We start from the raw sequence: 26,541 nt of genomic DNA, 5'->3' as shown, positions 1-26,541 counted from the left end.
AACGTTTAGACTTTAAAGAGGTAGACTTGAAGTTCTCTGAAATTATGTAGAAAAACAAGTGAAGAATGATTTGAGTTTCTTGCTGTATATAAGCTTATGTGGATTTTGGGTTTGGACAGCTTGTATTTGGCAGGATAAAATCAAGTGCTGCACCTGAAATACAGGGATTTTTTACCTCTGCCCTGCCATGCAATTCCTGGCTGATAGCAGGTTGAATGGAAATAAATCTTCAGTGCTTGTTTAAAAGTTATCAACTTAATGGTTGGTTCTTACTATTCCTACTCTTCAAGTGCAAAATTAAAATATCCATGTGATCTTTTTTCAAATTTGCAGGATTTTTCTTTTCATTTGTATCTTTTATACTTCATATATGACCACAAGTTCTTTAGTCAGGGAGTTCTGTTTTTTTACAATTAAAATGTTGCACAGTATTTCGAAATTTGCTATTTTTTATATACAAGTACAGAATTAATACTAAACAGAAGTCTAAATTTTGTTTTGCTAGGGATCATCAAGAGTTTATTAAAATTCCTAATCTTGTGCATAGGTGGTGCAGAAATCACTTCTACTTCTAAATAAATCAGGAAGCTGAATCAACCTCAGATATTTGGTAAAGAAGACAATAACCACGATATGCATATTTGAAATAGTCTCCCTGTGAAATTAAGTGGGTTTGGAGTACAGTTGTATAATATGCACTACAACAAAATGCACCTTTTGTTTAGAATCAAAAAAAGTTTGAATTATGGGTCTTGACAAAATTGTCAAGAATCTTTTAAATGCTAGAACTATCCAGCAGTTAGCTTGTGAGTGCCATTTTCTCTCTCTAGTTCTGGGATCAAAGTGATGTCCTCTCCCTTTAAAATCAGGACCAGAGAACAGTTATTAACTAACAGAACATGTATACCTTCTTAAAAAGTTAATATTTATTGACATAATGAATGGTGGTGTTGATACCATGGCTTGCTTGTTAATTAAAATGCAAAATACCTGCTGTATCAGAGTGATTGTTTGGTTTTAACGCAACATTTTCCAACATGGATTGCAGCATCACTACAGGAAATCATTTGGGCATACTGTAAACTAAACTGAAATTCAGTATAAACTTTGTATCCTGCTCTCTTTTTCTAAGGCAAAATGCAACTTTATACCAAGGGAAAATACTACAAAGAATGGAATTTTAATCCACTGCTGAAATAAATGCTTGCGTGACAGGAGTGTTACATTTCACAGGCAAAAGATCTAAAGCAATTGGAAAGAAAAATGTTTTAGCAAAAAAAAAAAGAAAGAAAAATACTTGTCACTATCAAATGACTTAATTCTAAAATGTCACTACGGGGACATAGCATATTTAGGATGCCTCTGTTTTAATGTACAGCAGTGAAAATATCTGACAACTTATTAAAATATTGACTAGGTTTGATTTTAACTTTATACATGACAGAACACTCTAATAGGAATGCAACTGAATAGCAAATACTATTTATGAGATTTCTTAAGCTGTTTGTTTCATTATGGCCAGCGCTTCCCTGCTACCAAATTTCCAGACCCCTGGGGAGTCCCACCGGTCAGATGATAACAGCTCCACAGGCTGGATCTGGCCTGCAGCCTCAGTGTTTAGCACCCCTGGCTTATACATTTAGTCAGCTAAATCTATTAAAGATGGTTTTCTTTATGAAATGACTGAAAAGGTAATATTTCTCTTTTCCTTTCCAGGGATGCTGAATTACTGCTAGTGAGAGAGAAACGTAACTACCTTTGTGACCTCATGAAGGTGCCCAAACCGCAACCAGTAACCAAGGTAAAGTCTGGAACGTGTATTGTCAAACTTTCCTTGAAAACAAAATGAAAGTATTAATTGCTTTACCATGAATTCTGTGTTTTCAGACTATTTCATAGGCAACTGTGTGTGCTGTCCTTGTTGATAAAATATAGAAATCACGACCTAAAGGAATGTGCTGCACATCTAAGTCTTAAATCAGAATGCCAAAAATGGTTCTTATAAAGCCCTCCAGTCCCATTCCTTGAAATCATCCCAGACTTCTGGTATAAACTCAACTTACTGAGACAATGGAAGAATGAAATAATGTAATACAGATACCTCAGTATGAGTGTGTCTATACTGCTAGGGAAAAGACGGTAAGAATTCCCCCTCCAAATTGAACAGCAAAACTAAAATTCTGTGACACCAATGACATCTCAATATATCAACTTTTCATTTAGAACAAAAAGTTATTGAAACATTCAGGACAATTGTATTCCTAAAGCTAATACTTAAAATGAAGTTCTCTGAGGGTAGATAAATAGCCCCTAAGGTATGGGTCAACAGCCTGCGGGCAAAATCTGTGATTGTACTCAGTCTTGGAAGTCAGGGTGCCTGTGGAAATTTGGCAGCAGGGGGATCAGTGGGAGGTAAGCAGCTACAAAGTGGGGTGGAAGCCGTGGCAGCAGTTGGATTAGAAGTGGTGGCCTGCCTTTAGAGCAATCTCTGTTCATAATGTTCTTAAAAAGTTGATTTCGGAATTACCCGGCAGCTTCCTTTGGAGAAGCTGCCCCCATAAAGGTGGAGAACCCTCTGCTTTAATCACAGTAACCTGAGCCAATGGAGCGTATGCATTCTTTTCCTTCAGACACGTTCATACTGTGAGGCGAAGAAATAGTTTAAATAAGACGATGGACAAATAAATACATATCATCATCTTCATTCTGCTTTGAAACAGTTCATTAGGGGAGGCCCAGAAAATAGCTCAGTTTGCAAGCCCTGAAATTGTACAAGGTCACAGAACCTGAACCCAGAGATACTTTTTCACTCTTAGGTTCCTGCAGCAATGTTAATTACTGCTGAGGGAGCTTTCCTACTAAAAGATCCTGCAGGCAAGAAAATAAATGCCATCCTTAGGGCTGCTGAAGCAGCTTTGAAGTTTGTTCTAACTTTGTTCTAACTGTTATTGGCAAGCGGTACTTGTCCTGCTGTGATGGACTAGAGACCTCTACCATGAGATCAAAGAAAAGATCAAGTTAATACCTAAGGAAATATCCTTAGTGGTTGTGTTCATAAAGCGAGGATTTGTGGACTCTCATAAATTTGGCAGCAAGAGCTAGTTCAAATATCCTGGCACCACCACTGACATAGGAATGATTCATCTGACCTCAGAGTCTCAGTTTGAATCCTGTTTATGGAGAAGCTTGATGATGAAGATGGGTGATAATATGGACAGATGGAAATGCAGTCTTCACTCTAATTTGGGTCTGTAACTCATTACAAGAGCAGATAGTTTATTTTGGTCCCATTGATTGCAAAGACCCCAGAGAAGGGACTCTTATTCCAGGAGTAACAGTTATAAGAAACAACTATAAGAAAATCCAACCAGGGAATAAATATAAACTCTTCTCCAAGAAGTATAATTTATGTAGCCTGTTTCCTTGGCTTAGGGCTTAGGAGATCCAATGCCACTGAAGCCTGATTAAGGGAAGGTTATATTGGATAATTATTCTGTAGAGCCGTTGGTCTTTCCATTTCCTTTCTAGTGTCAGCAGATGAGAAACAGACCTAAAGATCTCATGCCTTCCATGTCTGAGAAAAGCGTAAGAGATACTAAACAATGTGGGGGGCTCTTTCATCATTCTTCACAGGAAGAGAGGTTTCAGGAGAACTCCTAAACTTCATGAAGATGAACAGGCTGCTGAAAAAGACAGAGTTAGGGAGCAAAGTGTCTGTTATTACAGCATTATTTGGGGGAGATGCATAAGAACTGTATCACACACATTCTTGTCAGGTTCTATCATTAGTGGGTTCCTTCTGTTCTCTAAATGAAATTTCTACCTACCAATACAAAATTATCTGTTTTTGATCCCCTGAGCATTCATGAGCATATAATTAGTGACAAAAGCCTGGCTGAGGTGGCTAAATGCATGTCTCTCCTCATTCTTTGGATGACACATTCAAGTGTTGTCCCCCCCAAACCATATAGCAAGAGATCCAGGTACATCTAGGCCAGTGGTGCTCAACCTATCTGACCCTGTGTACCAGTCCAACTCTGTGCACCAGACCCTGCCACAGAGCAACCTCACATAGTGAACCCAGGCACCAAATCTGGTCATGGACTGAACCCACATATTAGCATGATCTGGCATGCAGGGCCATGTTATCCAGCACACCTCACTTCCAATGGGGGTCTGAGGACCCCAACAATTAATACTGGCAGTGCTCCCTTGCTGCTGTAGAGGGAATCCTGCTATCATTTCCTCACTGCCAAATTTCTGGACTTACTGGGACCCCCAAAGGCCAGATGATATGGCTCTGTGTGCTGTCAGTTAAGCACCACTGCTCTAGGCCATACATATATGGATTTATGATATTAAAATTCCATCTGAATTCCATCCACATGTGAATCAGGATAAATGGGAGGCCCAGTGTCTTTCCAACTGAGGAAAGGTTTGACAAAATCCAAGGTGTTACAAAATGAAGACTTATTCCATTTGTTCATTTATCTTTAACTGCAGCTTCTACAACTTCTGGTCTCATGAATAAGGATTGCTTACATGAGCACTTCAGATGCACTCCTTCCAGGCCTACACCATTCCCAGCAGGGGATTTTAAAAGAAAGTGAAAGTGTCTTCCTTAGTAGACAGTCTTTACTGCATGGCAACAGAAAATGTGTAATGGCTTGGCTCATCCTTCTGCAATAAGGACTCCCAAAACCTCAGTGCAGGCTCCCCAGCCTCTCAGGGTGACAAACACACTGGAGAAATAAGAACTGGCAGGCTGGTTCTTGTGTGCTTTTAAAGTTACCATATCTTGATTGAATCAAACATTAATTGTAGTATGTACAGATGGGTACAGGGTTAATGGAGAGGAAGAATTTGTTTTTGGGGTAGAAGGTCCCCTTGTTTCCATTAGGATGATGCAGAGAAATAGACCAGGGCTGTGCAACTGGTGGCCTCTGAGGAATGAATCTGTAGCCCCTGGGCTCCTGCTCTGCGCATGTCTACCCTTTTCTCTGCCTCTGCCTGCACCCTACATCAGAGTTGACGTGAATTGTGAAGTCATTTGCTTCAGTGGTCTGACAAGAATGTCAAAATATTGGTGCAGAAAATATTCTTGAGACATGAGCCAACTGTATTCTAATTCACTCGGAGACCGAAACAAAAGAGTGGGAAGAAATGAAATGTCTTCTTAAAAACAAGACACCTAAATGTGTGTCAATGTTTGAAAATTGCTGCGAGTAACATAATACTGAGCTTCCATTAAATACCTGTGCATCTCATCCAGAAGTTAAATTTAGTATTTTACCTTTTTTCTTCAAATAAAAATAACTAAACCGTTTGTAAACAAAGCAACCTAAGGAATACTCCTGGAGTTCACTCTGAGAAGTAATAACTCACTGAACTTGAACCATTTGCACAGCAGTCTGATTCAGTGACAAACAGGTTTTGGTGGCTTGTGTATGTGCGTGCATGAGAGTGCACAACACTTTGCCTTTCCCCAGAAGCTCAAATTTCATAAAAGCAGAGAAAAACAACCAGCTTGGCTAGATAAAGCCAGGCATAACATCACAATTGCTCCCTTTTTACAAATGGACTGTGTTTTTTTTTTAGCTGATGAGGTTCATTTAACCTAAATCCATGTGTACAATTGTATTCATGCAGATTTTTGAAGGAATGAAAAGAAACCTGACATTCCAGTCTGAACATAAGTAATGGAAAGCACTGTCTTATAGGAGTAGGTCTAAAAATACCCTAGCTACTGCAAAATCTATACAATCTTAAAACAGAAATTTGTGTTTCAAAAATGTAATTCATGGACTCAACCAAAGCAACTGTAGCTGGTGGCTGTTAAAAACAACTGAATACACCACCGAAAACCAATTTCATGAACTCTTCTTTCTGTTTTGTTTCTACAGAGTGCTGCGTAATATGTTTAGTATGGGCTGTTCCTTTGAAAACTGATGTTCTTGGGCTTGTGTCATAAAAGAGGGAGCAGCTTGTGTGGTGATGTCTCAACAGCCTGGATTCTCAGTAAGAGCTGCAAAATGCGACCTTCAACCACAGTCACGTCAAGTCAAAGTCTATTTTGTGTTACACATATTTACCACTGTGTAAAGGCAGCCATCAAAGTCAATTGTGTTTCCAAATCTCACATTCATTTGTTTTTGATGCTAACGAATTGTATTCCTTCAAATCTAAATTAAAATCTCCCATATACAGTCATTTAGTCTGTATGATCATGCAACACCTTCACAACTTAGGGCTGATGCTTGTAGTCAAGTAAGATATTCAACCCTTAATTGTTACATTTAGAGCAGCGCTGCCCAACTTAGACAGTCCTATCTTGGAGAATTTTTTTCATGGTTAAGTGTGGCAACATTTAATGGTAATAAAATCTTTCCCTCATCTTCAGACAAAGCATCTCATTAGGTGTGGACAAATGGGGCTTAGCTGTATTCAGTCAGTAGCAGGACCTCATCCATGTCCATTTGTTGTTTTCCAGTCACATGCACCCAACTCCACTCTGTACATAAGCAGCTCATACTAAATTATGCCATCTTACCACCAGGCAGAGTCAAATTCAGAGATGAGAATACTGGCATGTGAGGTAAAACAATCACATTTATTATTTACTTTTTCCTTGTCAGAGGAAGACTCTTTTGGATATTGGTTCACACTATTTAATTTTTAAAAATGTGTGTACTAAGACAAGTTGCTGTTGTTGGTTTTTGTTTTTTAAAGGATGACAGCACAGGGATGTTTTTCATCTAACTTGCCCATTTTTAGTACTCAAATACTTCCATAACAAAGAACATGAAAAGCTTTTTAGCTTTGAATTATGAAAAACTGGCACCAGTGGTACTTGCTTGCCTTCATCTTTCAAGCTGCATGTTCAAAAATGAGTTATACAGAAAAGCTTTTAAACAAATTCAACACATGTTCAAACTTAGCTATCTGTATGCTGTTTTTGGGCATGCACACAGTTAGCCTTCCACGTGCTTCACAAAATTGCTCTTAGAGCTGAATATTTTTGACAGCTGTATCTATGCAGGTACTACAGTAAGTAAGGGCACCCTACACTGTGATTCTATTATTGTTTGCAAATCAAACTGAAAATAGAAAAGAAAAGGGGACAGTTCAGTCAGCATAACACCAGTAAATCTTAACTGATGTGACATGCCTGAGCCAGTTGTGAAGACAGCCAGTTGTTTCTGTGGGCACAAGCAAAGGACACTGTAGTAAACATAGTAAGTTGCTGATTTTTTCTCAAAACTGTAGTCAGTCACTTCATAAACAGGCCACTATGGAGAAGTGATACAAAAGGTGATTTCCCCCCCACCCCCGTATTGTAAACCAAAGCATATCTGACTTTGAGAAAGGGTACCAAAGAGATTTTGAAAAGCTGCTATTGTACTATTTTTTGCTATTGTGGCAGAGTACATACTGAGTACTACGGGTGTGCGAAGCGGGCCCTATTTGATTCAGATTTCGCCTGAATCAGGGACAGGGATATGATTTGTTGATTCGCATCACTGTTCCTGATTCAATTCGGCCGAATCTGAAGATTTGCTGCTGATTCAGAGAATCAGCAATTTGGACATAGACACAGCTTTATATGTTTTTTCTATATCCCTCAAGGTACCAGCATGGCTTGTTCACGCTGCGTTGCTGGGGCACAAGGAGTGTCCCACAGGAGCATGGGGGAGGCCTGCCGTTGGCTTGGCAGCGAACCTGGAAGTGGAGTGGAAGTATTTCCGGTCCACTTCCATGTCTGCTGGGGAGCACGTGGAGGACTCCCTCATGTCCCTCCAGCTCGGCAATCAGTCAAGGGGGGGACCCTTGGTACCACCCCCCAGACCAAGGAGGCACCAGTTGCTGGGGGGGGGTGCACAGGCCCCCTCCAGCATGCTCCCCGGCAGACTTGGTAGCAGACTGGAAGTGCTTCTGGTCCAATTCTGGGTCTGCTGCCAAGTGCAGTGGGGAGCGCCTGTGCTCCTCTGGGATATTCCACATGCCCAAGCTTTGCAGCTTTCATGACCTGCCTGCTACCTAGAGGTATGTAGAAAAAGCATTTAAAGCTGTGTCTATATCCGAATTGCCAAATCTTTCTGAATCTCTCCAAATCAATTTGGAAGGTTCCGATTCAATTCAGAAAGATTCAAGGGTCCTCTGATTCAGCCACCAAGATAGTAATTTGCTGATTTTTTTCTCAAAACATTTTTAGTTCACCGAAGAGCAGGCAAGCCCCTCAGTAAAAACAGAAGTCCTTAACTTTGGGAAGGCTGGCTTTTGCAAACTGGGAGAATTTTGCAATCAGGCAATTGGTCAGGAGCCATACCCCCCCCAGAAAAGGGAGTACACGAGCAATGGTCATCTTTCAAAAACATAATGCTTGAAGCACAGGGCAAACCCATACCATCTTGCAAGAAATGCAGTCAACAGGCAAGGCTGCCCCCATAACTGAATAAGGAACTGTTGGACCTCATTAAGCTCAGAAGAGTAGCTTAAACCAGCTGGAAAACAGGAAGCTTCACCAAAGTGGATTACTCTGCACCTACCCGCACCTGTAGAGAGTGGTCAAGAAAAGCCAAAGCACAAACCGAACTTGGGCTAGTTACAGGAATCAAGGACAACAAAAAGTCCTTCAGATATGTGGGAAGTTGGAAAAAGAACAAAGATAGCATTAGGTCCCTGTGAAATCCAACTGGGCAACTGACATCTGATGAGCAAGAAAGGGCCAATCTCCTAAATGACTTTTTTGCGTTCGTTTTTCACCCTTCCAGGAGGATCACATTGTTAGGTCTGGCACAAACCAATCCAGGAGCGGGCAACGGGCCCAAAATCGATGTGGATCAGGTGACAGAACACCTTGGGAAACTGGACATTCACAAGTCTGTGGGCCCAGATGGAATGCACCTGGGAGTCTTGAAAGAGCTGGCAGACATCACTGCATCCCCCTTGGCAGATCTATTTGAAAATTTGTGGCGCTTGGGTGAGGTCCCAGACTGGAAAAGAGCCAACCTGGTCCCTATCTTCAAGAAAGGGAGGAGGGTGATCTGGAGAACTATAGACCAATCAGTCCGTTCCTGGAAAAATCCTGGAGAAAACTGTCAAGTGATCAATCAACACCAGACTAATGAAAGGCAAGCTTCTGAATGCCAGCCAATATGGCTTTGTGACTGTCAGGTCTTGCCTGAGCAACCTCATCTCCTTCTATGACCAGGTAACATATGCCCTGGCCAAGGGAGATGATGTGGTTGTCATATATCTAGATTTCAAGAAGGCCTTTGACCTAGTTCCCCACGATGTCCTCATGGTTAAGCTGGTGAACTGTGGTCTTGATCATCATATGGTCCAATGACTAGGCAACTGGCTATGGGGTTGGACCCAAAGAGTACTAGTTGACAAGAGCAAATCAGCGTGGCACAGGGTGACCAGTGGAGTCCCTCAGGGCTCAGTACTTGGGCCAGTACTCTTTAACATCTTCATCAATGATCTGGATTCAGGAGTCAGATGTAAACTGGCTAAGTTCACGGATGATACCAAATTATGGGGGAGGGCGGTCACACCACAGGACAGGCTGGGGAGACAGGCCGACTTGGACACGCTGTCAAGGTGGGCTGACCAAAACCTGATGTCCTTCAATGCAGAGAAGTGTATGGTGCTGCACCTTGGTAGGAAGAACCTCCAACCTACTTACAGGCTTGGCAGTGCTACACTCGCTAGCACCATGACCAAAAGGGACTTGGGGGTCTTGACTGACCACAAAGTGAATATGAGCCACCAATGTGATGCCTTGGCTGGCAAAGCTAACCAAACTCTGGGATGCATCCACCAATGCATCTCAAGCAAAACCAGGGAAGTCATCCTCCTGCTTTACTCGGCCCTGGTGAGACCACAGCTGGAGTACTGCATCCAGTATTGGGCCCTCATATGATCCAAGGCCTGGAGGGAAGGCCATATGAGGAGATGCTGAGGGACCTGGGACTCTTCAGTCTGGAGAAGAGAAGGCTCAGGGGAGACTTGGTGGCAGCCTACAATTATATAAGAGGGGTACATCAGGACCTGGGAGAACAGCTGTTCACCAGAGCTCCCCAAGGGATAACAAGGTCTAATGGCCATAAACTCCGGAAGGCCGATTTTAGACTAGACATAAGAAAAAAGTTCTTTATGGTGTATGTGTCCAGGGTGTGAAACAAACCCCACCAGAGGTGGTGCAAACACCTACTCTGGACTCTTCCAAAAAACAGGTGGATATGTTTCTTGCTGGGGTCACTTGATCCCAGCTGACTTCCCACCTATGGTGGTGAGGCCTGGACCTGATGATCTCATGAGGTCCCTTCCAGCCCCTAATGTCTATGAAATCTATGAATCTCCGCTGAATCGAATCAGGGACTGAAGCTTTGCACAACTCCACTGAGTACATGCTTCAGATCTATGGAGAGTTGGATCCTTGAGGTCATGGTCAGAGCTTCACAGGTGAAGAAGCAACTATCATATCACGTGCTGCTGTCTAGAGCAAGTGGCTTGCAATAGCATGTTAGGTTTAGCCCACACATCTGGCATACCATCTCCAATGTCTGCCAAGATATGAAGCAGGAATCAGGTTGACTTGAAACTATTTCTACTCATCTGTCAATATTTATGGGTTGTGTCAGATGCACTGGGCCAAACTGGGAGGGTTTTGTCACTATCTGAAAATATGACTGAGAGAAGGTGACATGTTTACACTGAAGTGTAACAAGACATCCTGAAGTGAGAAAAACAGAATGAAACATTTCAGTAAGCTTTTGATTTTAGGTTTGTATAATAGGGCGTTGGCCCATGAGGCATCAAATATAGCTACAGGTGTTTGTTTCCACTGCCAGCACATTTCAAGATTTTTTTCCCCATTTAACTTAGACCATAAAATTCAAACTGTCAATCCTTTTCTTGCCATCCTCTGTGGTGTGCCTCCACAGCTGGGAGCCTCATCAGCTTAGGTGACTCAGCTGTGGGAGTTCAGGATCATGATGCTAGGTACCTGCTGTACCAGCAATAAGATATGATGGAATCTGATGCACGATCCCACAGTTACACCTCCTGCAATGCACTTGTGGCACAGGAGGAAGTGCAATTTACCTGCATGTCTGGAGGGGCCCATTTGTAATAAATCACTAAGTGTCATATTTCTTTTGAAAAACAGTGTAAAATGTGGACCTGAGATTCTAGTTCTGTTCTGGCAACATGACTTTATATGATGCTAATGAAATCTACTTTTCAAATCAACATGGGAGGCAAACTGGGAGGTGACTGCTTGTGTAGTCCTGTGGCTGCAAAATGCTTCATATCCACACTACTTTTTGCACAGGCTGAAATCAGAGGGATGCCATAACTCTGGGCCTCTTTAATCCCTCAATACTAGCAGTTCCCATGGATACAAAGTGGTAATGCAAAGACTGTACCTCAGGAAACACCAGCTGTTATTGTCAGTAGCAAGTGATTAACCAATTCCAGGGAATGGCTTGGGGCCCCCTGACCACTTTTGACAGAACCTAAGTCTTCAAGGTCTGTATGCACTTTCTTTGGGAACATTTATATGATGTTTGATTGGGACTTAATAGTTCCTTGGGGCTAGCCAGAAACGTAAGTGACAATGTCAAAGGCTGCACAATTTAGCAACAAAAAATGTGCATCTCAGCATTGTGCTGTATTGGTCGCTAGTGATTTGTGTTTGTTACTGAATTCTGTGACTAAGTGGGAAAAATTACAGCTGACAGCTGACTTTATGAAGCAAGAAATAGGCCTTATTAAAAATTGGTAAATATAGATGCCAGAGGGCATTACTAAAGTTTGCTTTTAGAAATAGATTAATAATCAGAAGACAGATTAATCTGGTGAAGTACAAATGACTAACTGAAATCCAATCCTCTCTGGACACCATTTTGTTTTCCAAAACACATACATTGCTCAAGAAACATGAACTCCCAGATTCATTGCTATACCTCAGCTTTCAGTTGAAATGATAATAATCCAGTCCCTCTTTCAAGTTCAGTTCATTCAAGTTTTTTTCAAATACTCCACCTGTCAAATCCTGTGGGAAGGAAAACAGCATTAGATTGGTTTGGTGAACATTTCAGGGCATAACATTACTCACTTGGGATTTACAGAGCATGGGAAGAAAGCCCCAGCTGTTGGTCTAAATAATAAAGTAGAATTGAGCAATGTTTCTACCTGTTCATATGTTGTTTAATGCACTTAATTATGGCCTTGGTGTTTAAAATTCGTGGGTGAAGAGAGCTTATTTCAAGTCAATGGAGAAAAATCAAAGAATGATGTTTTAATTGTTTCTCTGAGCTGAAGTCTGTCTTGTTCTCCTCTTGCTTAACTGGCCATATTTTGGATAACCCACTCCACCCCTACTTGAAACAAGTGGCTTATAACTCCAGACAAATACTAGCAGCTTTCAATCTCTTTTCATCCTAAACTCATGGGGTGAGTGCCGGCATGTTCAAGAGCTTTTCCAAAGGAGCCTGGGGGGTGGTGCTCACTAGTTCAGAGCGCTGGCAAAGAACTCGCTTGAACTCTGGTACGCAGAACACAAGTAGCTCAGTGAAAGTAGCCCTGCAAGATGACTGTATGTGAGAGCTTTTGTATTTTTAAAGTACACGCATTTTTAAAGGAATGGAATGAGGATCCTTGTTTAACAAAATAGTGATTTTATAGATTTAGCACAACGATGTTCTTGTTTGCTGAAACCAACCTTTCATCAGACCACTGGCATATTAACCACAGTTACAGGTGTTTCCTTCAAATCCTATTTACAGTCTGAACAGGAACACTGTATTTTTGTTCTACATGCAGTAATGTAGGGCAGTGATACAGACCTTACTGTGGTGGTAATGTCATTGGGTAAACATGCTAACCTCAGCATTTCTCATGTGTTAATACTTTGGCCTCCTACAGCCTTTGATTTCACAGGTCTTTGTTCCCCACTAGCAATTCATTAAGCTTTCTAGTTCTGTATGATAAACAAAGAGATAAAGATTAGTAGAGCTTTCCTTTGGGTGGAATACAAACAGCTGTTTTAACAGCATTACTGGTGCACAACACCACCTTAAAAGGATTTAGGAAGAACGCTGTGCACAAGTGCATCTCCAGGAGGAATCCAGGGAGACTGGATGCCAAATTTTAGTCACAATAATTGGATTTAAATAAAGAAATTGCGGACTCTTCAGTGATCACAAAGCTTCAGAACCTAAGGTTTATGCCTCACAAGGCTGATGGCATCTTCAGCTTCATGTCTCACCCAGGGCAATATGGGAAGGCTACTACCAGCTAACCTGCTTACGAATGACTTGTAGCATATTGATATCCCTGCTAGTCTTCCAGTCCTAGCAGTGAGCAGGCCTCAACCTGTGTTGACCTCTAAGATGTTACGATATTAATGAGTAACCAGGCAGTACTAACTGGGACCAGTGCTACTTTTGGGAGTAATGTATGTTGGATGTTCCAAATGTATGTTCCATTCTTCAGTATCAGGTTTATGGTTCTGAGTTTTGGGGGTTCTTTGGTGGGTCTTTTTGGGGGGGGGAGGGAGAAGGGGGAACAACTCTTCACTCTTTCTCCTGCTTAAGCTCACAGATGAAACACCTACATTTAGATTCATTCAAACCTCAAACTCAGTTCAGCTCTCTCTACTTCAAAACCAGAATTTTAATTATTTTTTTTCAGTTTTTCACTTACATTAAAGTTGCTGCTGCTGTTCTGCAATTCCAGCAAGATGGTAACTTCCATGCCAGCACTCATTTTTCAGCTCTGATGTTTATGATTCCAGAGAATGATTCGATAAGTGATTTATACAACATCTTTCCTACCAAAAGATTCTGAAGCAATTACAGTGTTCAACTGTTGCCTCGGGATGGGGTACGTCAGCTGCCACCTACGTACATCTACCCCCTGGGGTCAAATGTGACTGCTACACACAGCAGCACGGCACTGTCTAGGCCAGGAAGTGCTAAAACGGGTGACCAGCCTGTGGCTCCGGAGCCACAGGTTGGAAGACATTTGGAGACATTTGGAAGCTAGTTACTATGTGCTCGTGCAAAGATTCAAGGAGATGCATATTAACTTCTGAAGAGCTGCATGTGGAGCCGGAGCCACAAGTTGGCCACCCCTGTGCTAAAATATCATATCCAGCCAGATGTGGGAAGTAAAGTGCCTTGGAATGACATGAAATACATGGACATTTTCAAAGAGATCCAGCTTGTTGAAGGAAATCTATGCTTTTACAGAAATGATATTCAATCACTGAAACCAGTTACAGCGGCTGCTTTTGAAAAGGCTGTGTGTGTTGGGATAGCAGTGAAGGTGGGTTTTTTGCCATTAGGCTGTTTACCTCCCCCAGTCCCTTGGAAAACCCCCAGTACAGGGATTGCTCATGTGCTTGTTCTTTGTCCATGGAACATAAGAAGCTCTTTTCTAATGCAAGGGTCAGGCAAGGGCACAGCCAATTAGGTTCTCATCACTCTATCATTATCATAGAATCATAGAGGTCGGGTCGGAAGGGACTTTGTAGATCTTCAAGTCTGACCCCCCACCTGGGCAGGAGAAAAGACTGCACTCAAATGAGTCCAGCCAGGTAGGCATCAAGCCTCTTCTTAAAGACTGCCAGGGTATAAGCCAGCACCACTTCCCTAGGAAGTTGGTTCCAGCTCCTAGCCGCCCTAACAGTGAAGTAGTTCTTGCGTTGCGGATGTCTAATCTAAACCTACTCTCTAATAATTTGTGTCCATTGTTCCTTGTCATTCATTGGCACAACACCTTTTCTTCACGTAGGAGCCTGAATAGGACCATGCTCATATCGACTGATTCAGTAGGGCAGACTGTTCCCCTTCTGCCCACAGAACAAATATTTTTTTTGAGATAAGAGCTTCAGGAAGGTGACACCTTGCAAGGGGCTGTCTACCTCCTCCACCTGTCTAGGTCGATGACAGTCAAGGATTCTGAGCACCTCAAACCACGGGGCCCTAGTTTGGCCCTAGTTTTGTGGTTCAGTTGAGCCTGCATGCTGCCACTGCTCTGTATGCTAAGCTTAGCACTCATGTCACTGAGGGTTTGTTTCTATGCGAAAAACATAAGGCTAAATTATAATGTCACGTCTATGCTACTGGAGGCCAAGGCTGCGGGGCCCTGCATGCAGTAAAGCACAGCAGCACGGTTCCATACATGCTACACCGTGACATGGACTTAACATAGCTCCTTCAGTGCAGCATGAGCTCACACACATATGTGTTCCTGGGGCATTTAGTTCAATGAAACAGCAGCCTGTTCAGAGGGTTTTTTTTAAAAGCTCAATGCCAAATTCAGCTGAGGAGCTAAAACACACCCCTTTACCCCTTTAGCAGGGGTGTGGAGAGTTGGAACTAGGCAGGACTTAAGGGGACTGACCTACTGCAAGATGCTAGAAATAAAAAATGATAAAATTTAGTCTTCATTATTGAGATTGGAAAGTAGAAAATTCCATCTGCTTCAAGCTCTCAGTATCCAGTCTGAGGCACAAAGTGAGCAACAGAAGTTGGTAGGCTCCTGCCCTTTGTATTGGGCAGAGAGGAATCTTAGTGAATGTTAACCTGTCTGGAAAGCCTACAGGATTCATGGCAAAATTTGGACAATTACAAGAAAAAAATTACTACAAGCCTCTCTTGTCCCTTTCTTCCTCCTCCCTAATTCTTCTACCTGAACAGAACTGCGCCTGGTGCCCTCTGGCCTCCCTGCCAAACTGAGCAGGGGGCTGCGGAGTACAATTTTGCCTTCCAAGAATTATTTTAAAATTGTAATTACAACACGATGCCAAGATGAGTAAGAAAGGAGCTGCCTACAGAAGCCAGTCAGCACAGCCCTGCACAAGTCACAGCTGGGAAAAGTGTAGGCAAAGACTAAGTGGTTCAGGGAGGCATTAACTTTCATAAGTTACAGCCTATTTGCCAGATGCTGTGATTACCACCAACAGGGAGCTATTTCTCTCTTTATGAGAAACGCTAAGTTCTGGAGACAATTACTAGAGCCCATTGTACAAAGACCTTCTGTGAAAAACTGTCTCCCCAGAAAAATACCTAAACTCTACAGTTTCAGCAAGCCAGGAGTCCACAGCTAATCGTCACTCTGGTAATAGATGAGGACCTGCCATAAAGGACTATATGGGGAGAAGAGTCTGGCTACCAAAATTGTGGGAAGGCGTTAGAAGAGAAGAGTAAACTAGAACTTGGCCCAGTGTCAAGTGAACTGTGGGGAGCAGGTGAAAGGAGCAAGGAAGGACTGAGCTTTGCTATAAGAAAAAGAAGGAATAAAGACAATGGGCACTTTAATGTGGAGTTGCCTAATTAACTCTGCACTAAAGCATCACTGTCTACGTGAGTTCTTGTATTAGGGCACAGTAGATGAATTAACTCCAGTGTAAGACAGTACTGTTGGGAACCTACAGACTACCTAGCCACAGGGCTCCTATCCAGCTCCTCTGCCACCTGCTGCCCCCTCCTCGAGCCCATGGCCGACCCCCCCAGACTCCACTTCCAGCCTGGGGATGCTCTGCCCCAGCTCAACGGGTCCTGGGTGCATGTGAAGAAGCTGCGCTTGGGAGCAACTGACTCTAGCATGAACCGCATGGGAGTTTATCATGTCGGTGCATGTTGGTTATCATGTTACTGGCAAATGTAGGTGCAACCAGTAAGTGGCAATCTGTGGAGATGAAGGACTGTCCAGAAAGAGCACACCACACAGGGGGCTTACTGGATCAGCAGAAAGCAAAAAATGGAAAACAGCACCACCAGAAACCAGGTCAGGAAGGACAGCAAAATCCCACTATGTCTCATTTTAGGCTTTAAAGAGAAATGGCCTTTAGGCACTCTTACTCCTTACTCTGTATTATCTTACATGTTTCACTCTGTATATATGCAATTCTTCTTTTCCACATCATCCTATTGACTTTTCCATTTGATGTTAATAAACATAGCTTAGTCCCATCCTTGGAAGTATGATAAAGATATTTCTTACATATTCTCTTAATGGGGCCTTTATAACTGGCATTGTGGGGCTTCCAATGTTTGTACCCCAGGCACTGGCTAGGCAAAACCTTGGCTAGGATAATATAGTTGGATGGTCCTGCTTTGAGCAGGGGGTTGGACTAGATGACCTCCTGAGGTCCATTCTGACCCTCATTTTTTATGGTTAGTGCTTAAGTTAGAATGGGGGGGAAAAATTAGCCCCCCCCCCCCCCCCCAAAAAAAACCCCAACCCAAAACAAAACAAAAACAAGCCTCCCCTCCCCCCGCAGCCAGGCCTGCCCATTCAGACTGGGATCTAAAAGTCTGTTGGGTTCTTTCCTCCTCACACATCAGCCACTACCAGAGATCCTGCAGGTGAGTATTTTATTCTTGGGGGGTGCTATATGCCAGAAAATATGGTATTAAACAAGATGTATTGGTAATTACTTGTGCCAAGGGGGGACTGTTGCTTCATACTTTGTCCTGTAATTCACCTCTCAGAATTTGAGTCATCAAAACAACACTCATTTTGCACAATTGCCGATTCTGAGTTATAAGCACCAAGGCAAGTGTCCTTGATGACAGAAAAAAACAACTTTAATGTCTCTCAGTGTTTTCCCTTCTCACTTCCAGCACTGATTAATTATATCTCCATTTTCCTGGCACTTGCAACAAGTTTACAGTTTGCTTACAGTTTGGTTTTGATGAGCTGCACAACAGCAGGTTGCCTTGTCATTTCTAACTATATTGGTTGCACCGGTAGAAGATCACATGTGACAGCACATGCTGGGGGATGTGAATAAGTAGCAATGGGGAAGATTTTTGTTTAGCTCATTTTTTAGATGTGGGCTGCAAAGAAAACAAGGCAAGTTCAACCATCTAAAAATACAGTCATGTCTGAACTCTTGGCTTTATACTTAGTCTGCACAATATCACCGCAGATCAATGAAAGTTCAGCTTCTCTGCAAATTTCAGCTGGTTCAGAAACCATTTCCTCTAGTGGTAAGGCCTACAGTTTGAGGCCTTCTGCATACTGGAGACCTGAACACCTTAAACCACAACCACTTACCGGTTTATTTTGCCTTTGGTGGTAGGCTGCTTTCCAGGGCAGATTAAAACCTGCTTTTCAAAGGTGTGGCCATTTCAAATCCAGCCACAGGCAGTAAGAATGAGATTTCAATTTATACCAATTCATCCAGCCTCTGTCAGGAGGTTTTCACACCAACAGAATCTGCAGTATGTGTCTCAGCGCCTGAAAGAGGGCTTGCTAAAAGAGCCCTACCTAAAGATGGCTTGCATATGCTCATGGAGAGACAACAGAAAACGCAAGAAGCAGAATGGTCCAGTAGATACAAGTCTCTGGAGGGACTCAGAAGACCCATGACCTATTCTGTGAACTTGGAAAAATCACTCTAGCTCTCTGCCTCTGTTTCTTCCTGACCTTTTTTTGTTGTTCTTGTCTTGGTCAACTAGGTTTTATGCTCCTTGAGGATTTTCTCTTGCTGTAGCTTTGTACAGAGGCTGGCACTTTTCAATCAGGAACTCCAGGCATTGCTGTAATGCAAGTTATAACAGGACTTGAGAGTTGAGTTTCAATTTTTGGCTTTGCCAGAGAGTTCCTGTTGTCCATAAGCTTTCAGGTCCTTAGTCTTCACATAATTAAAATGTACAGCAGTACATCTTTATGATACAGGCTTAAGCTGTTATTGTATAAAAATCCCTTTAAAGTCCTAGGAAGGTAGGCCCCACAGAAGTATCATTTAAGTCTTATTAAGATACAAAGCTGACGAGAAGCCCTCTTATTCTCAATATTGCCCTTGTATATTCAGACACTCTTCTATTCTCTTGTATCACTAATGTCACAAGAAACCTGGGCACTGGGCGGCAGTTTCTTTCTTTGCCTCTGTGTTAACTGCATTTATGATACCAGCTCTTGTAACAGCCATGATGTTAACAGGCTACAGGGAAGTTCAGACATTGAAGTGCAACGGTGAATTGAAGGCTTTTCCCTTCAGACAAGAGAAGCTTCACACAACTTGGCTACAGCCTCTTGGCATTGGGCACCAATTAATTTCTCATCAACAGAGCTGCTTAAGACATTGAGGACACTTTGCAAAGATCCCAGCCAGTTCAAGTCAGTCAAACTGTGGCCCCAAAACGTTGAGGATTCTTTTGAAGAAGCCATGCCATGGAGTGTGGTCAGCATACTGAATACACTCACTGATAAAGAATGAAAAGTACTGTTGTGGCAGAATGCCACCTCTGTCTCTCCCCAAAAACTCTGCTCTGTGACAATTCTTTTTAATATGGGCCCTGCAGAGGGCAGACATCCCATCTCTTCAGGAACCTGAGCTGGATACATTCCTGAGGCAGGGAGAAACCTGCTCCCTCTGCCTGTGTGACTGGCATCACATACCTGAGTGAGGGGCTTACACTCCCTATTGTTCTAAGCAATGCCAATCTGACTGGGAGGGGGCTAGAGACCCTGCCAGTCTACCTGGCAACCAGTGATGCATTTCAAATTGGTTGGCTGGTAGACAACAGGTGCTGGCCTCAATTGGACTAGGTAAATGAGGTCATACGGTCTATACAAGTTAAGAACCGCCCAGGAGGAGGGCAGTAGCTATGATGAAAACTCAGAGAAGAGCTGGATCATCTGAAACTTACTCTCTTGAGTCTCACGATCAATGAACTGCCTGCCTCCAGTGGGAATCTCCACCTGCCTTTGGATGGTACTTGTGAGTGAGCTACCTGAGATCTAACTAGATATACAGCTTGCACTAACTCAGATGCATGATCACAGGCTAACCAGCCAACCTGTTTGCTCTATGGGATTTCTCTGATATTGCTCAACCCTGTACCCTATCCCAAACCCACCCCTTGTAACCAATAAAGTTCTCCTTTCTACCTCGTGTTGGAGACTTACTGGAATTGGGTCTAGATTATGCTTTGGGGTCCCCTTGGTTCGACTGGCTAAAGGAGACCACTGTTTGTGCTTCAGGCTGAGGGAAGCACCCCAAGGTCTTGAAGTGGGTCGAGTACCCTCAAAGGCTACTAGGCCTGTGTTTCCCAGGGCGCATAGAGCCAGGATCACTCCAGACCCTGGGTGGTGGCAGCACTAGCCCCAGGCTAGCAGGTGTGCTCCAGGAAAGGGGTTGGCTAGAAGTAAGGCACCCCCAGGGAGGGACTTGGAGCCTGGAAGGTGGTTGGGTGCAGTAAGGTGGGTAGCTCAGCGCAGGAGCACCCCCTAGTAGCTTGCCACAACTGTGAACCTACAGCTGAAATCATGTTCTGGAGTTTTCAGCACAACCACGGTGTTGTACAATAGCTTCATTGTGAAAGGTTCAGAAATTAGATGTGCTTTATAACAGGTTATACAGATGTTTTATCTTGGGACTTCCACCCCCATTACATTTAGTATGACAAATTAAATTAGTTGCAATATTACTAGGTTAGTTTATTATCCAACTGTCTGCAATACATGATAATGCCCCAAGGTACTCGCAGTCTGATTTTACAACCATAAATTATTGTCTCTGAAGTGACCCCATACTTACGGGGCTAAGGTGAGGAAGGAGATGGACTTCAGCTAACAATCACAAAATAGAAGGGATTTAAACACCTTCACTTATTTATATGTGGGAAGCCTGCCAGTGTGGTTTTTAAATATGTAGATTCAGTTGCAGTTTTCAGTCACTTTCACAGAGTCGGTATTTACAGTGCGTTTCTGGTACCTTTCCTTTCAGGTTTACAATCTTATGCTTTTGTACTATTCCCTACTTATGCCTTTATTTTAAGGTAACAACTGAATATTTAATGCTTATATCATCCGGCCAACTTGAGTGAAAGGGAAATGAAATGCAGTGTTAACCTCACAACAGTAGCCAGGCAAAAAAAGAATTGTCAGCATGGGCAGCGTTGCCTCTGATGACTGAAAGAACCTGATTTATACAACCAAGACCCTCTCTTCCCCTCTCATTTATGTGTGCCAACACTTATGAGTGTTGCATTTTGGGTATAAAAAAAGGAGGGGGGGTGCAATTTTGGATGGATAAAACTGAAGGGCAAAAATGCGGAACAGGTTTGGGATCCTTTAAAAATGTCCTTCCTTTTACTACCTTGATATTACTCCAACACATTCATTCCCTGAAACAATCTCCATCAACCATATGACCAAAAGGCCACTGCTTATTAAGCTAGGTTTTAACTAAAATCCTCTGGAAAAAAATGTGGTTTATAAATAAAAACAACATTACATTCTTAAGTGCCAGACAGAAAATTTGTACATAATGTTAAGTGACAGAGTGTACTCACCATCTTTACACAGATAATGAAAGGTGGGGTTGCATCTCTGAAATGCTGTATAGGAATTTTCGGTTTTGGTCTCTCCTGCAGGAAGCAAACGACATTAGCTCAGAGAACTAAAAGAAGGTATTGTCAGCCTCAGAGATGCTCCTCTTTTTTCCAAGCGTCATTCCCAAACTGTCAGCCATTTTTGAAGCACTCCATCAGGTGTGAGAGTCTGCACTATATGTAGTGCTTCACAGGCACTTTAAGCACTTCAAACAGAATGGCTGTTTCTGGCCTCAGTGCCAAGAGCTGCTACCCACAACAGACTCAACACAGAATTTAAAAGACCTTGCATTAGAATGAGCTGGTTGGTCAAAGGCATATGCTCCGTATTTTGCGTTTCACTTCAAGTGCAACGTAGTTTCTGGGGTTCCATAAATGTAGTTTTTAACACCAAATAGCATTTTAACATTTCATCTGCCCACAGTCTTTCAGTGCAACTGCATTTCTGTCATACTGAGTGTATTTCTTTCAGTGCTCTCAGGGCCAATGTATTTTCCAGTGAGCTCTTTCTGATGAGTGCTCATTTGACAGACAGACAGACAGAGAGACTCAGGCCCCTGACAGATGTTACACTTAAGATATGTTTAACTGGTTAATCACATCTTATATAGTGACCTGGCCATATGTTCATTCAATTAATGATGTAATACAACCAGGAATAAGCCACAAAGACTGCTTACAGATATGAATAAAAAACTCAAAACAAAACAGTGCTTTACTTGGCGGGTCCCTGCACCAAGCACAGCATATGCCCAGAAGAGGCACCATGTTAGATGGACCCAGCTTGCCCACTGTTTGTATAGAGTGCACCCTGATTAAACCACCTATTAGATAAAAGCACCAAAAAGCCCTGCTAAAGCACATGATCTATATAGACACTGGGGAGCTGGGTCCAACTGACATGCTTCCTTTTCCAGTAAAGTGCCGTTTGTTTTTTTCCCCCCGCATCTGTCAGCAGCCAGAGTTATTACACAAAACGTGTAATAACTGTGGCTGGTTCCTTTCACACCTTTAACTGAATGTCCAGCCAGTGTTACCAGTCTCCAGAGCACACCAGAGCCCTTCAAGACTTGTGTGCTCCAGAGGCTGGGAGCACTGCTCAGCTGATAAGTGGCTCCCAGCCAGGGGAGCGCAGGAAGCCAAGTTTGCTACTTGCTGGTAAACTATGATTCTGGGTGCTCCCTACACCAACAATATGGCATTTTAGGAGCTGATGTTCAACCCCACAATTGCACCTCCTGCCATGTATGTGATGCGTGGCAGGAAAGACGATTGTTGGAACTGCACGTCAGACCCCATGGCACCTTTCATTCATTCAACATCTGTCAGCAGCCTCAGAGGTAAGGGTCTGAGTACAGTGAGTTAGGCTATGGACAAACGCAACTTTTAAAAGGGGAGCTGTAGCTGGGGAGGGAGCATCACTTGTAAGGCTTATGTCTGCATGCTCCTGCAGCCATGCAGCTTAGTTAAATGCTCCTTGACCCTAAAATGTAACAAGCTTAAAGCTCCAGTGGTTTGGCTATATTCTGCTTAAAATGGTATAATTTGATATAGATACAAACATTTTAACTGCCTGTACCCTTACTGAACACCCTCACTTCCAACTGCCCTGACTGCACTTAAACAGACTCTCTGGCATTTCCAGAAGGCCAGACTCCCATCCAGTTCTCAGTGAAATCATGAAGAATTTTTCCAATGACTTCAATGAACTTTCATCCTGGGCCTAAGATTCTTTTGAGTACAACTAATTTATTTGGCTACCATGAAATCAATAATGTACCAGGACAGTAAGCTTTTTAATGGCTTGTTTTCTCCCACTTAAATATCATCTTCCCTTCTCTAGAACAGCATAAAAGTGCTGTGGCCTACAACTGCCCAGGTAGGTAGAGAATGTTACAGTCGATCATTTGGAGTCGCATTCAAAGAAAAATAACCTTCAATGCTTGCTTGCTTTGCTTCTTTCAATGTTCATTCTGGCTTTTACACGCCATGGGCCAAAGCCTGCTGCTGCTGCAGTCAGAAGCAAAACTGCCATTGATTTCAATGGGAGTTGAGTTTGGCCTGAGGAACGGAACATTATAAAAATATATTTGCTTTTCCCTTCTAAGCTGACAAAATCTTCAGTGACTACAATATGAGCCTGGCTCCTTGTCAGTTATATTACAAAGAACTTCCTTTACCTTAGACCTAGAAACTAACCTCTCTCCCACAAAGCCTGTTATCAGGCTTTTATTGGTATAATTTGTTGACAGTGGAGATGCTAAGTCATGAAACCTGATATATAATTCCACTTTCCCTGTTCTACTATATATTTTTATTGTCTCAGAATCTTTTGTACATTAAAATCATTTGAATTTTCATGGAAAACATTCTTTAGGGGTATAACTTCACTTCTATAAATCTTTCCCTAACTCACATATTTCTCTTTATGTTTCCAGAGGCATCCATTAAAAACAATAACTTTATTTTTGAAGAAATTATGTTCTTGCTTATTTATGCCCCACCTAAAATAATAGTTAATAGCTACTTTAGTGAGGAGAAAGGAGGGCACACGATGGGTAACACATCAGAGGTTACTGGTTTAATTCCAGCCTGCACTGGAACTAACCAAAATTTGCTACCATCTGGGGACTACTGCAAGTACCACGTCAAATGAGTTGGTGGCTGTATGATCTTATTCAAAAAACAGCATCACAACTGGTATTAAGTGGCACCCTGGCTCCATCAGGGACAGGACAGTTCAACATCCCATTAGTAATCCACTAGCAGGGACTATGTTCTACAAATATTATATTTATAATTAATGACACTCTTTTGCTTAGTGGTTATCCACTAAGGTTAGAATAAGGGTCCAGAGGCAGGCATCAAAATGACAAAGGGCTTACAAAGCAAGCCATGCATGTAACAAGCAATTGAAGGAAATAGGCATGTTCAGGTTGCAGAAAAAGTGTTTGGGGGGAACGGACATGACAGCAGCCTTTCAGTATCTGAAGGGCTGCCATAAAGATAAGGGAGAATGCCTTTTCTCTCTACCTGCAGAGAGCAAGACACCGACCAATGGCTTGGCATTGCAGCAAAATAAGTTTAGAGTGGACAGTAGAAAAAACTTCTTCACTGTTAGAACAGTGAGGCACTGGAACAGACTGCCCAGGGAGGTTGTGGAATCAGTGGAGGTGTTCAAGAAAGCTGGATAAGCATCGGTCAGGGATGACCTAGGAATAGCTGTGCCTATGCTGTATTATGAGTAGGGCCCTGAGAAAAACTGCAATTTTGCAGACTGTTTGGAAAACACAGAATTTGCCCCACACTGCACTTTTTAAGGGTCGCAAGGATAAGCGGTGGAAGGTGGAGGCTAATGGGGCTCAACCCTCTCAAAGGTGGGGCAGCACAAAGGGCCGCAGGGCAGCCCGGGGATAGGCTCCAGGCAGCTGCGGCAAGGAGTGGGGGGAGCGGTGTGCACAGACAGCAAGCCTGCACGTAGCCAGGAATGCAGCCAGATGGCATGCGGAGCCACAGCAGGTAAGTTGAGGAAGGGAAGGGGCATTGGGGGGTGGGCAGATCAAGGCCCCCACAGTGAGGGAAGGAGGGGGGCAGAAGCAGGGGCAGGGGGTGGGACCTCGGGGGGGGTCATAGGACATTCAGATTCCAGGCAGCTCATCCAAGGGTATTGGGGGGGGGGGGGGGGCGCTGCTGCTGCTGCACACACCTTGGGAGATCTATGCACAGGGTGGAGGTGGGCTGCACCCTGTTGCTGCTGCCCTGGGAGCTGGCTGCTGTCACGATGCCGTGTACCTCCTGGAGCTGGCTCCCAGGGCAGTACAGCGGGGCACAGAGCCCAGATCGCAGTGGGCAGGCTGCCTCTGCCCCACGCACAAGGTGCTCACAGCAGTGGGAGCCCCCCCCATGCCCCTGGACAAGCTGCCTGGGCTCCAACTGTTCCATGACCCACCCTGGGGCCCCAATCATGCCAGCCCCTACCCCTGCCCCCTCCCTCCCTGTGAGGGCCTTGATCTGTACCCCCCTGCCCCTTCCTTCCCTGACTTACCTGCTGTGGTAGGCAGTGCTCTGCACACCATCTGGCTGCAATCCTGGCAACATGAAGGCTCCGTATTTGTCTGTGTGTGCCCTTCCCCACCTGGTACAGCCACCTGGAGCCTCCACCCAGGTTGCCCTGCAGCCCTCTGTGCTGCCCCGCATTTGAGGGGGCTAAGCCCCACTAGCCCCAGCCTTGTGCTGCGTGTGGCTGTGTGCCTGCTTGCCACATGTGTGCGGGTAAAGTATAATTTTTCACGGACTATTCATGGAACTACATGGACCCGTTTGCCAAGGTCAATGGTAGTTCCATGAAAATTCTGTGAAAATTATACTTTACCCACGTACATGCCATGAATTTTCTACAAGAAATCCGTGATTTTCTCAGAGCCCTAACTGTGGGTATTTCTTATGATTCTAGGCCTTAATGGTTGCTGCATGGGGCTGGGAAAGAATTTTTCCCTCCTCCCCCCGCTCCATTGTTATACAGGATTTTTTTCCCCACTTTCCGTAGAAGCATTGGGTGCTGGCTACAGCCAAGGCTGGGGATCCTGACTGGGGTGTATCACTGCTCCTGGTGGGACTAAAACCCTCAGTTTCTCAGCTAGAAGGTCTTGCCTCTCTGCACAGGGTCCAACTGATTGCTCAATTTCAGGGGTCAGGAAGGAATTTCAGCCCATGGTTAGATTGGTATGGATTGCGGGGGGGCGGGTTGTAGCTCTGTAGCTTAGACATGGATTTGCTTGGGATGGTTTGGATAGGAATGATCCTGCCTCAGACAGGAGGTTGGGCTAGATGACCTCTAGAGGTCCCTTCTAGCCCTACTTTTCTATGATTCTATGAATATCACATTTCACAAGACACTTTCAAATCACAGCTATGGAAAGAAGAGGACTCGTTACTAACCTCAGATTCTTCATAAGTATAAAATCCTTTTACTATTTTATTTCTGTCAACATCACAAAAGGCAGCTACCTGGTGAAAACAGAAAAAGGGGAGACAAAGGATTTAATAAAGCTCTGTAATACAAGCAGATGTCTTGCTTCCTATTATTTCTATTTCCTCTAAGCTTTCTGATCGATCCTCTTCCTGCATTTTATGCAGCCTTCCACAAGAACCTGATCCTTTCCTTCCTTGCTAGTTGTGC

At 43.4% G+C, this 26,541-nt stretch overlaps 2 protein-coding genes across 6 annotated transcripts in view; one reads left to right on the top strand and one right to left on the bottom strand.

The window, feature by feature from the left end:
* The window catches only part of TBCD (tubulin folding cofactor D), a 220,676-nt gene extending 214,466 nt beyond the window's left edge, over nucleotides 1-6,210 (top strand). Inside the window, exons 38-39 of the mRNA XM_090061103.1 lie at nucleotides 1,717-1,801; nucleotides 5,904-6,210. Coding sequence (XP_089917229.1) covers nucleotides 1,717-1,801; nucleotides 5,904-5,915 — 97 coding nt within the window. The 3' untranslated portion in view covers nucleotides 5,916-6,210. The remainder of the gene's footprint in view (nucleotides 1-1,716; nucleotides 1,802-5,903) is intronic.
* QTGAL (queuosine-tRNA galactosyltransferase) overlaps nucleotides 1,808-26,541 on the bottom strand; it is a 316,692-nt gene continuing 291,958 nt past the window's right edge. For 3 of the 5 annotated variants that reach the window (XM_090061107.1, XM_090061104.1, XM_090061108.1), the window contains 4 exons: nucleotides 26,301-26,369; nucleotides 21,324-21,398; nucleotides 11,973-12,061; nucleotides 1,808-3,683 (listed from right to left, as the gene is read on the bottom strand). In XM_090061107.1, coding sequence (XP_089917233.1) covers nucleotides 11,981-12,061; nucleotides 21,324-21,398; nucleotides 26,301-26,369 — 225 coding nt within the window. In that variant the 3' untranslated portion in view covers nucleotides 1,808-3,683; nucleotides 11,973-11,980. Of the gene's footprint in view, nucleotides 3,684-11,972; nucleotides 12,062-17,252; nucleotides 18,564-21,323; nucleotides 21,399-26,300; nucleotides 26,370-26,541 lie in introns of those variants that run through there. The other 2 variants (XM_090061105.1, XM_090061106.1) reach the window with 2 other exon arrangements.

This window comes from Crocodylus siamensis, chromosome 8, assembly GCF_052110815.1.
Source record: "Crocodylus siamensis isolate JL-2025a chromosome 8, ASM5211081v1, whole genome shotgun sequence".
Classification (NCBI taxonomy): Eukaryota; Metazoa; Chordata; order Crocodylia; family Crocodylidae; genus Crocodylus; species Crocodylus siamensis.
The sequence above is the reverse complement of the archived record's forward strand: the minus strand, read 5'-3'. Positions and strand labels throughout refer to the sequence as shown.